Source organism: Colossoma macropomum, unplaced genomic scaffold (assembly GCF_904425465.1).
Source record: "Colossoma macropomum unplaced genomic scaffold, Colossoma_macropomum, whole genome shotgun sequence".
Lineage (NCBI taxonomy): Eukaryota > Metazoa > Chordata > Actinopteri > Characiformes > Serrasalmidae > Colossoma > Colossoma macropomum.
In genome coordinates, this window is record NW_023494799.1 from 32,203,159 (window position 1) to 32,215,676 (window position 12,518).

The 12,518-nt window shown below is 39.1% G+C and overlaps 1 protein-coding gene across 3 annotated transcripts in view; it reads left to right on the top strand.

Annotated features, from left to right (window-relative positions):
• Positions 1-12,518, top strand: part of LOC118818695 (CSC1-like protein 2) — a 66,128-nt gene that overhangs the window by 16,442 nt on the left and 37,168 nt on the right. For all 3 annotated transcript variants that reach the window (XM_036586025.1, XM_036586026.1, XM_036586027.1), the window contains exons 2-3: positions 6,469-6,679; positions 8,728-8,807. In XM_036586025.1, coding sequence (XP_036441918.1) covers positions 6,518-6,679; positions 8,728-8,807 — 242 coding nt within the window. In that variant the 5' untranslated portion in view covers positions 6,469-6,517. The remainder of the gene's footprint in view (positions 1-6,468; positions 6,680-8,727; positions 8,808-12,518) is intronic.

Genomic DNA, 12,518 nt, shown 5'->3' on the forward strand with positions numbered 1-12,518 from the left:
CAGCTGCGTCTTTTTCCTTCTGTTTGTCTGTTGGTGCTCTGTTCCTCAAAGGGGGAGGAGAGAGTGGAAAGGGAAAAGCTGGCCACTCTGTCACTGGAACTGTGGGAGTTCGGAGGCCAGTCTAGCAGAGCCATCTGCTGCAGTGCTGCTGCAGCCAACCCCCCCCTTCCATCCACCACCACCCACCCGTATCTATCTCTGTCTCACTCTCTCTTACTTAGTCTTTCCTGCAGTCAAACATGCACTGTCAGTTTCTCTCTGCTCATGTCCTTCGTTTTCCGTTTCATTCATTTTCCCCTCTCTGACCTTCTAATCCTTTTAGCCTTGTTTCCCTTTTTATTCACTGACTTCTCTAAATTGCTCTCAACATAAAGTTGGATCTTTTATTCTGGGTCAGGGTATTGGCCAATACTTATGCTGAGTACCAGAGAAGGTTTATAAAAAGCAATTGAAACATTTTTAATGTTCACAACCAAGGAGCAGTACTTAATATGGTTTACTCACAGTTCACTTAAACTTTTTTGTCATTATACATATGGTAGTACAGTATAATGACACACGTTTGGGCTACTTCTCTGATGTAAACCATATGACTAGGAGTGCACATGTACTAGTGGGATAACAGACAATATGTATACACACTATGTAAAAACAAAGAATAGACAATAAATACAGGACAAACTAGAAGTGCAGAAGTTTTGGAGATACAACTTTTTTATATTAGTCAGTAGGAATGAACTGATAGGGAAATCGTAGGCCAATGCTGATATCTGAAGATTTTCATGTATATGTCTGCCCATACTGCTGCATAAACATTCAGATAATGTAGAAATCAGGATTACATCTACCTGGATTAGCAATACACAGAAATGTAACAATTTCTTTAGGCTTACAAATGCAGTCAAATGAACAAAATGCTGATAGTTTAACACATTTTAACACCTAAAAATTCTTCTCTTTGAGGACAATAAATACTTTCTCAGATGTCTGTTTAACAATCAGTCAAATATCAACATCTGTCTAATGCCGATAATTATTGTTTTGCTTTAAGGAGTCATCCACCGATACTGCACACCACTGCTAGAATAATCAGACGGCTTTGGCGAGCCTGCTAACATTTACTTTAACCTACTATCATAAATTGCTCATGTCTGAAATATCTGAAATATTTCCCTAGTGCTGATTGCATTTTGAGTACTCAAGTTAAGGTTAGACAGAGGTTTAGGTGTAGTTTAGTATTATTTCACTACAGCAATACAAAAGTCAATTGAGGTCCTCACAAGTACAGTGATAACTGTGTGTGTGTGTGTGTGTGTGTGTGTGTACAAGAGAGGACCTTTTTTTGGAAACCTACAAGAGCCAAAATATTGCCTTTTGGTTGCTGAGGTAAAGATTAGACTTAGTGTAGTGGTACTTTGCTACAGTAATACAGAAGTCAGTGGAAGTCCTTAGTAGGACAGTGACACCGTATGTGTGAGTGAGAGTTGTTATTGTTGTTGCTGTTGCAGTTCAAACAAAGCCAGTGTTGCCATACCAGTGTGTGGCTCATATTTCCCTAGTGCTGATGTTGGCACAGTAACAGCTGCCCTGACATGCGCTCAGTTCGCTGTACAGCTAAATCTGGCACAGGGCGCGTCGTGTGGCCCTGCCTCTGAAGCTCCAACGCTAATCCTGGGCCAGTGCATACACTAAAGACCTGAGCCACTGACCTGGGAACAGACTTGTTCAGACACAGATGAAAAGTGGAGCATATGTCACTGAGCCTGGCTGAATGTGTCAGAGTTTGCCAAAAATATTGCATTTAAAAACAAATGGCACTTCACCACTGACCTCAAGTCAGTTTAACAGATACATGGAGCGTAGGAGCCTTGCAGGTTAAAATATCTGTTGGAACTCGACAAGACCGAACTGTTCGCATTGAGTTTAGGTGTCATTTCTAAAAGATTTGTGTGTTCAAGTTCAGACTTACTTCAGTCTGCTTCATACATCTAACAGATATTGTCTTTAGTACTGGAGTCACTCAAGTTGTTCGCAACGAATAGTGTGTTATGTAGCACTTATGTAGTCTGAGAACTTTTGTAGTAGTTCTTCAAATGCATTGATTATAAAATTGTTAAAGTGGACTTTAATCTCTTTGGGTAGCTGATAATTAGTCCCTTAAATTTGACTTTAATGATGTTTGCTGATGCCTTCTTTGTTGCTACATTGGAACTTAACAGGCTGGGTTTAGTGGTCAGATTTGTTCTGATCCAGAATTTTCTTGGGCTACAGTCAGGTTCAGAAAGAATGTCACTGAGCTATGGTTGGGTTTGGACTAGGGCTGCTACAGTGTTTGGATGCACCACAATATGCAGTACTACCACCAGAACCCCAAAGGGAGGTAGTTAATTTAATGCTTACACTACCATTGAATACTTCGATATTGAAAATGAAGATACCTATATCTTTGCCTTAGGCTATTTTAGTGAAACTTTGGTTAGCTTGTTGTACGCTGTGTATTGCTGAATATAAAATATTAACAGCAGAAATTAGGCTGCCAAGGCTAGGTTAGTATCAGCAGTGGCACAGTGTGCTGGCAAAGCAGAACATTTCCACAATGCTTTTGTTTAAACATGGCAATCGCATGCGTGGAAGAATGTTACGGGAGTATTTTTTACTTGCTTCTTGGGGCATACCATTCACAGCAAGTGGCAATAAATAGACTCAAAGCTAGGGGTGGGAAATATGACTAAATTTATCATGATAAATTACATCACAAAATGTTTTTCTTCGCCAGTACTTTAAGAACACTGACCAACTGCATGTTTCATTTTTTGGACAGTAATAGGAGTTGTGAAATATAAGCTATGATATGTACAGTTGTACTCATTTCCATGTATGCAATGTGTGAGTCTGGGGTAGATAAATGAGATGCAGGGTACACAGTGTATAGAATATTGATATGTATATATTCCATGTTATACAAGATATGGATAGAAGGTGTACAAGATGTCAATCTATATGTGCGGGTATAGATTTGCTAGAAGTTACAGTAAGATTGGAGTGAGTCTGAGGTGTGGATGTGGTGTGGATTGTCCTTGGAGATCATGATGATGATGATGATGATTGAGGTGTAGTGACAGGCCAATACATTGTATTCATAGTTTTTACATGTGGTACTGCTGGTTATTTTTGTCTGACATTTTAAACCTCATATTATCTAACATATGATATTAGCAACATGCTGCTTTGTAAAAATCTCTTCAGGTATTGTAATATTTTTGTCATATCACCCACTTCTACTCAAAGCTTAAACTTGCGAGTCATGTGCACATGTTTGGTTTGATTAACACAGGAGTGCATTACATTAGTTTGTACACCAAAAACAAATAAAAAGGTGAAAATATGTATGGGCAGTCAAGTGCCCACACCTATGGTTTCTATGTTGTTATTGCACTGTAGTGGTGATTGGCAGAAACTAGTTGAGGCAGAATTTTGCTTGGCTGTGGTTGGTTTTGGACAGGGAGCTGTTTACAGTCAGGTTTGAATTCTGTGGGTTGGGCTGGCAGAATGTTCTTGGTATATATATCAAGTTTGGTTCTGAGCTCCATGGCTGATTCAAACTCTAGGGACCCTCCTTTTAGCACTGAACCATGGAACAGACTGTGTAGAGCTGTGAGGAGTCCAGCCAGGGGCATTTGGCCATGCCCCACTGCAGAGGGCTGTGTCTGGCTGACGGACGTTTGAGCTGGCAGGAGCTCACAGCACAGGTGAGAAGAGGGCCGGGCTCAGGCCATGTGGGCTGTCTCTGCCATGTAGAGTTAAACAGAGAGGCGGAGCTGCTTCTTAGTCAGATGGGCGTGAGCTGTTCCATTGCATCAGTTCCTCTTATGTAATTGTGCCTTTAGAGAGTCTGCAGTTCAGATGTGAAATGTGTGATGTGATTTTCAGTGCTGCTAATTGGGCCGTGTTGAGCAGAAGCAGTGCGTCTCTGCAGATATCAGAAATAGCACTTGTAGCGGCTGCTAGGATACTGGTTTATCTCTGACTTTCGGATAAAGCCCAGGTGACAGCCTTAAAGCAGCTGGATATTCAACCAAAATGGATTGGTTATGGAGTCCAAGGGCTTAGGTCCTAATCTTGCTCTGCTGTGTTTGTCATCTCTATTGACTGTATGACAGCGGTGTTATGCCTGTCTGTTCTACTTGCCTGTACTTATCACTATTAAAATTTGTACATTTTTAGGAAGAGGCAGTTGCCTTTTTTCTCTTTTACATGATGTGGAGGTTCTTAAAAGTATCTCTGAAAGTCATAATAAATAAAACAGGAAATATAGGTGATTAATAATAAATCATTGCATACTTCTATATATTATTTCTATGCCGTAGAAACCAAATTGGCCTAGGAGCTAGCCAAGGTGGGCTTCCTCGTGTTGAATTTGCATTACTGATGGAAATTTCCATCATTTTATACCAGAAAATGAGCTGAGGCAGGACAAAGTGGCACACATTTAACTAACTAGGAAGGCAGCAGACATCTACACTGTGCTATTTTTTCCCACTAATATCATTTTATTTCATAATTTTTGGATGGTAAAAGGTATGTTCAAAGTACACAACAGTTGGTAGCAGACAGAAATAGACAATAACCTATAAATAGATTTCTAACAGTGGTTCTATCAATTGACATTAAGGTTAGCCACAATAGGAGTAACACTCCTTTGTAGTACAAGTATGTGCAGGACTAAATAGCTGCATACTTAAAAGACTGTAGTTTGTAATTAAGATTAAGATTAAGTGACCCTTATTAGTCCCACAACGGGGAAATTTCACCTCCGCATTTTTCCCGTCCGTGCAGTGAAATGCCACACACACTAGGGGGCAGTGAGCACATTTTCCCAGAGGGAAGGGCAGCCCTATCCGCAGCGCCTGGGGAGCAGTTGGGGGTTAGGTGCCTTGCTCAAGGGCACTTCAGTCACATACTGTCGGCTCAGGGAATCGAACCGGTGGCCTTCTGGTAGTCAGAAGTAATGATTTTGTCAAAACAATTTTTTTTAAACTATTGTTAATGGTTCAGTGCTGTGCTCATGGCATGTGTTGCTGTTGCTGAAGAGAACACTTGGAAGAAGTTTACTGACCTTAAGTTTGGATATGATTGACTTACAACTTACAAGCTCTGATTTGATTGGCTGAGCTGGGCGTTACAAGCTTAGGCTTTCACACTAAGCTAATGCTAGCTTTTTGTGCTAACAAGGAAATTGAAGCAGAAGTCGTTTAAGCTTTTAGGGATGTCAAACATCTATAAAATGATAAAATTAGCCTTATTTACAGTGTGGATCCACACAAAACCCAGAATGATCAATAGACGAATGATCTGGATATGGTAACGTTACCAAAAATTTGAAGTCACTCTAAGCCCATGAAGAATTTACAAACTTTTTTTTCCACAGCCACCAGCAGATTTAACTTGGTTAACTTGCTGACATCTTTCACTCAGCCACTGTAGATTCAACTCAGTTACTGTCATATTTCACTGGCTGCTGGCAGATTTCACCAGAGAGGATTTATTCAATCTTTGATTAGTTACTGGCGTATTTCGGTTTTGGCATATTCCACTGTAGGTAGCCTTTTAGCAAACTCTGCTTACCTAGTTGGCAAACTAATGACCCTTTCACTTTACTGTACAATATGTACACCCACCAAATCCATATTGGATCACATGACACTAAAGAGGCAGTCTGTCCAAAATTTCTAAGGCAAATAGACAAGTAAACACTAATTGTCTTGTACGTTTTAGAGTATCACTGTGCACCTCACCACAATTCTGAGATTTGCCTCTTACTCTCCAGCTTCTTATTCCAATTTTCTGTTCCAGCTTAAATAGTGTTGCAGTTTTTATGCTGGTGCCCATAAAGCATTTGTGAAGAGTTAGTTATCTGGTTCCAAATGTGATAAATTCACTAAATTATGTTAAAAGTTTTATTCTGTTAAATTTAGACTGTCAGAGTATTAAAAATTTTCTTGAGCTTTGTTTATCCAAACTCTTACTTCAGTGCTTCATATGTGCTGTTTAACCAGAGCTTTCCTTGATTCTGAGCGCTAGTCGTCTCTGCAAGCCTATCTAGGGAAAGCATGAGCTACAAATCAGCCAAAATCATGGAAAGTGTGTAAAGAAGTTTTTTCTGACCCAGCCTAAACTGACAAACCCTGCCACAATGACCAATTACCCATAACACTTTGCCATCACATTCCCCGGCCCTATTCGTAATATCCCATCTAAAAGAAGCTATTTAAAAAGCACGTTCGTGAGTGTGGGGCCTTTTTATTTACATTTTTTTTTAAATAACCATCCACTGAAAGATTCTTTAGGGAGCCAAAACTGGTTCTTCTATGGCAACTCATCTCTCATCTTAGTAGCATGAGTTTTTATTGCATCCTGACCATCTGTTAGAACCCACCACTCATTCTCTTTCTCTTTTTCTGTCTCTAGGTTCTTCATCAGGATGCTACAGTGAACGTGTGGAGTGCTGCTTGTGACGATGGTTATATTTGGGCCCTCGCCCTGTGGGGGCCAGGCCAACTGCTACACAAATGACTCCAAAGACTACTGCTACTCAGCCCGCATCCGCAGCACCGTGCTCCAGGGTCTGCCCTTTGGAGGAGTGCCTACTGTCCTCGCCCTCGATTTCATGTGCTTCCTGGTGAGCGCTTTACTCCTCTCGGTATTCCATTCAGGTGTTAAATAGCTTTTTTTTCTGCCTTTGCTTTGGTCTCTGTCTGAAACCACTGTTGTACTCTGTCTTATTGCCGTCTTAACAAATACAATAAATGCAAAGCTAAATGCAAAAATGCGATGCTATGTGCAATATAAACATGTGTGACCGATGCTTTTTAATTTTAAGGGGCTAAAAATTTGTGACAGCTGGCAAAATTGGCAGTTACAAATTTATTTTAGATTGCAATTCAGTATTCCAGTAGTTTTAGTTAAACAGTGTTTTACTGAGAGGTGTGATTGTCAGTTTTCATTTGTCACACTTCTTAAACTCAGAAACTCACGGTTTTAAAACTTGTATTCAGTGCTGTAAATGTTGTAGCACTGGAGGTGGAGCTACCCATAATTCTTTGCTGCTTTGGTTTCTGTAAATTTTCTATATTTTTTTTAATTTTCTCTTGGTTCTTAGTTCATGAGTGTTATAACATGTTCTCATGCTAAATGCTAAGTTTAGATGGTTTTTATGTGGTTATATAGCCAAGATGATGTTTTGTATTCAGATTTTCCGTTCAGCCTATATAGTGTGTAGCGGTCATGTTTAATGGGGGGTGACTTATATGGGTTTCTATAGTGGCACAGCTGTGTAAGGTTTTGCTCTGTCATTGAGAGGCACTATCAGTGAAACCGATATATCAGTCGGGCTGTAATTGTCACCTTCCTTAGAAAACCTTATAGCGTTATTTTTTCCATGTATCATTTGTTTGTTTTGTTGTTTTTTTTTACACAATTTGAAAATGACTTTGCATTTTACTTCTTTACACTTAGCTACTCGTTACATTTTCTCTTAATATTTCATTTAGTCATTAATGTATTTTTGGAAAGCTAATCTATCAGCCTATCGACTTACAATAAGGCTGCACTATAAGTGTTGGACTTTTGGAGACCTCTCTGGTGGAAATGTGTAATTGCACACAGGATGTGGAAGAATGCTTTGTAACATTGCTTGTGCTAATGTCGAACCCGTTCCCCCGAGCGGATGAATCCGATGATTTACTAGCATGTTGAAAGAATGTTTAAAGAGAATAACATGTAAGTGAATCAAAAAATTCGAAATTAAGTGGAGCGAAAAGCTTCAGCCCGACACCTCTGACTTCTAAATTATTGTGTTTTTTTTTTGTTTTTTTTGTTTTCTTAATTCAGTGATGCTACGTCTTCCATTTTTTATTAAAGTTCTTGCATAGTGCAGTTGTAACTGATGTTAATGGTGAAGTTAACATTTTTAAGATACAAGATTTTTTTATGATGGCGATGATATGTGTCCTTGCTATTTTTAAAAATGTATATGGTTCATTTTTGAGTGATACAAATGTAATGTTTGATAATATTTGAAAACGTCCGATGAAATCAGGACATATAAGTAATAGGCTAGGCTAGTTTGTATGCCTGGTCTCTGCTACTGAGAGAATTCTTCATTTTTGCTTTGCCATTCCAAAAGGCTTTTTACATGCCTGATGAGGAGGAGGGCTTGATGATTAATGACCCTGAGTGCCAAATCACTTGATTGACCGAGATGTGTTCTGTCTTACCACATTGATATCCACAAATGCGGTGGGGTGAGACGAGTATGTGGATGTTTCAGAGACAAACACTTTATTAGAGGGTGATGGGGAGAGAAGTGGAACCTACTAACACTCAGCTGTGTGCTGTGCTGTCCTATTGACCCATATTCCTACTGATGAGTACAGCTTGGGGTTGGTTGTCAGTGTAAATTGTCAGCCAAGGATCGCATCCGTCTTACTCAGCGTTGTTGCTGTTACATGATATTACATTACTGTGAAGCAGTACGTGTGTGATAATATTAAGCCATATGAGAGGTGAGGATAGGCCTTTTCTCACGTTATCTCAGCATTTTGCTGTTGTAGCTTCATTTCCCCATTCAGGCTCATTATCAGCCCTACAGTGCACCACTTCAAGCCAAGCTTAGCATTCAGCAGATTTCATTTCTGAGATGATCTCCTTGTGTCTCCACTTTCTCAGGTACTCCTGTTTGTCTTCTCCATCTTGAGGAAGGTGGCATGGGATTATGGCCGGCTGGCTCTGGTGACAGATGCTGACAGGTAAGGACAAATCCCTGTCTCACATGCTGGACAGGTCATTCTGTGCTTCTAACCAAACCATTTCTGTCCCTTGCAGAGACTTCTCTAGCTCCTCGGCTCTGGATGCCTGCAATCTGTTTGTCCAGTTTGTTTTAAACTAAACCACATACCTTGCTGTCACTCTGTTATTATGTATTATGTTATTGTAAGGTGGTACAACAAAGAAACAGTCCTGCGTTTCTTGGATGTGCAGCCATAAATGTGGATGTTCCTCTGAGAGTTTTCAGAATTAGGAAAGAATGGGTAGTTTCTACATTTTCTCCATCAGTAATGCTTCTGGTGACTGTAATCTGTTTATGCAGGTCCTTTAGTGGAAGAGGAAGTTTTATTAACTTAGTAAACCACACATTCTAGCAGCTGTGACACAAAAGGCCTCCTTAACTTTGTTGGCGTACCGCTTCAAATGTGTCAAAAGGAGGTAGCGATAGTGCTGTCAACCTTCCGGTGTTGTTAGATGCAGTGTGGCAGGCTCACACAATCACAGGCATACATTCAGAGTGAAACACTTGTTCAGCCAGAATAGCAATAAGGCTCAGTTCACACATAATAACATTTATCAGGAGTGATCTAATCATAAGTGGACATAACTGTTTATATCTGGCATTTCTGTCTGTCTCGAAGGGTCTCCAGTGACCACATGATCGAATGTCATGACTAAAGGAAGGGAACTGGTCATATTTACTGTGTCCCTTTCTTGCTGCTTGTGTTGTAAACAGAAAGTCCTTGTTTGTGTGCTTGGACAAGCTATTACAAATGTGAAATCTGTTGTGTATGGTTCTTTTGAAAATGGATCTATATGCTGTAGCACCAAAAAGTATTCTTCTATTGTTACAATGTCAAGCTTTATATATAGCCCTGTGTGCAACTGTACTTAACTCTATCCACCCAGGTGTTAATCCTAAGTGTAAATAGGGCCTATGAGATTGTGTTCCTTAATGAAAAGTTAATTAAAAGGCAAAATTAAGCGGTTTTCCTCTCTGTGTGAAGGGGATCAAGGGTTTTTTTTTGTGGGGAGGGTGGAAAGGAACTTTGTATTTTTCGTCTACAGTCCAGTGTAAAAGTTTGAACACCGCTGGTCGAACTGCATATATTGTTGATTATCTATTTGAAAATAAGTACAAGCTTAAATGTGACATATTTTCCATTTTTATTGCACGATTTCTATTTGAGTGTAACAAATTGGAAGAAAAAGTAAAATAGTGTAAAATATGCCAAAACTTTTGCACAGGCCACAACTTGTTTTATTGTGTTGTGTATTTTTTTTATTTTTTTATTATTATTTTTTTTTAATTAAGTTAAAGTTAAAAAAAAAGTCTGTTCTCTGTAGAGGATGTGTAACTTATTTTCTCTTAGAAAACATGCATTTTGACCAGGGGTGCCCAGACTTTTGTATACGACTGCACATATTGCCACAGACCTCATTCTTTTTGAGTTGACTTTCCAGACACAGTTTAAGCCAACTGTAAAAGGCAATTTGAGTGCTGAATCACCATTGACATTGCCAAGCTTAAGCTTAATCCATGCCCTTTATGGTTAATTGTATGTGTTCTTTTTATTCTCCGCTTCTTTGTGGAATGTGTGGTGCAGCAGTGCTGCATTGTGGTGCTACTGATGTGTCGTGAGGGGGATGAGTGAGGAAGCTGAGGTGAGAAAGGAAATATTGTTTCTGTCAACTCTTTCATTGTGTAATGGGGCCCAGCTGTCTCATAGAAGGCCCTGAGACCAGTAAAACGAGTTTAAAATACCTTGTGACATTGGAAATGCCTTCCGTATTGTTTGTTCTTCCATAGAAGTCGTCCATCAGACGGCGCAGGGCTTCCTCAGGAGGCTGTGGTGATGGTGGAATGTATTCGTCACATTAATAATCTGAGATGTAAACAGACACAGATGTGCGCAGAATGGTAGAACGTTGGGGATTTTCTGAAGCCAGTTTTGTCCTACTGAGAATTCACACACTCACTCTGGTAATGACCAGCATCAGCGCAAATCATCTTGGCCAATGTTCCCAATGTTTATTCCCCAGGACCTCTGCGGTGGCATAGGTGGCCTAACATTCACTCGTCTGATGTGGAGCAAGCAATTAGCTGCAGTTTCTCCCTTTAACCATAGGCTTTTCAGTTGATAATGTGATCCACATGGTAAAACTGCCTAAATTACTATACCATTAAAGTCTTTTTGTTTTTTTTTTTCTTGAAAGGCCTTATGATTAGCTTTGGGCTTTGTTTGATTTTTTTGGGGGAACCATGACTAGTGACCAACAGTGCAGTTGACCTTTCTGAATATGCTGTTGTGAGGTTAGTTCTGTATTACCGGATATTGTCAGAAGTTTCATTCAGCTTAATGAGACAACTTAACTTTAGACTTTATTTGAAATGTTTGTTTGTGAAAGGTCAACCTGTTATGATAAATCACATAGAGCTTCTTTTCCATGTAATAGAGCTACATATCGCTGTTGTCAGAACAAAACCTTATATCTCCAAAATGGTAACTTTACAGGAGAAGGAAAAAACCTACTTTACTTTTAATGCAAGTCAATAGAACCAGACTTTTTTCCAAGTAATTTTGGGCTGTTTCTTTTGGTTCATTTATCATGGAATTTACACACAATGTAGACGAAAAATTGTCCTCCCGTTCTGCTTCTCCTCTCTCTCACTCTCCCCATTAGAATGAAGTTGATTTATTTTTTATTTTCTTATTCATTAATTTAATCATTCTAAATATGATGTAGTATCATAGGCCCCATTTACACCTGGGATTAACATACGTCCTGGGTGATCTGATCATGAGTGGACAGTTCAACATCCACACATGTGAAATTATTTATTTAAGACAAAAAAAATACATGATTTTGTTTTTGCATTTGTTTAACTGCACAAATACCCCATTTTATTTATTTAGTATTTTTTTTATGAATTGCAAAATTCTTGATGTATTAAATTCAATTACAGTACGTAACAGTTGCTATATTAACTAATGCCTTTGATTTAGGGGTCTAATATGCATGTTGGTGGGCTACATGAGGTTAAGCGTTAATATTACTCTGGCTGTTCCGTGGCTGTTAAATACTTGCGGATTTCCGTATTCAACTGCTAGCTTCATATTTGTATAGATGTCTGTCTGATTTCAAGGGAGCTGAACGTGTTCACAGGAAAGATGATAGGGCACTTTGGGAAATGTAGTGTCTGTACTGAGTTTGCTCAGCCATAATATTTGTGTTGTGTAATTTAAAATCAATTGGTTAAAATGGAAAACTTTATGCTGGAAGTATTGACTTTTTCCCTGTGAAAAACTTGGAGCCTGGCAACAATTTACTGCGGCTGCCTTGGTGGAAATTTTGTGTTGTCAACAAATACCTTAAGGGTGCACTAATAAGGGAATTCTGGGCCTATACTGATATCTAATATTTTTCTTATACATTTTCTAAGGAAATATTACACAGTATTTATTTATATATATGAATCTGATGATTGCGATTGTGTTAAGTATTCAAGAGTATTCAAAGAGAGCTCAGTCAAAACTTGGGGAAGGATGTGTCTTATCTAAGTGAATTGTCTGCTATTTCCATTGTATCTTCATCAGTGTTTTGTTTATATCTTGTGTTTGAGACCTAAACATTGAGCAGGAGCTTCTTTTTGAGTCTGTGCACAAATGTAAATACATAAAGAAGGTTTT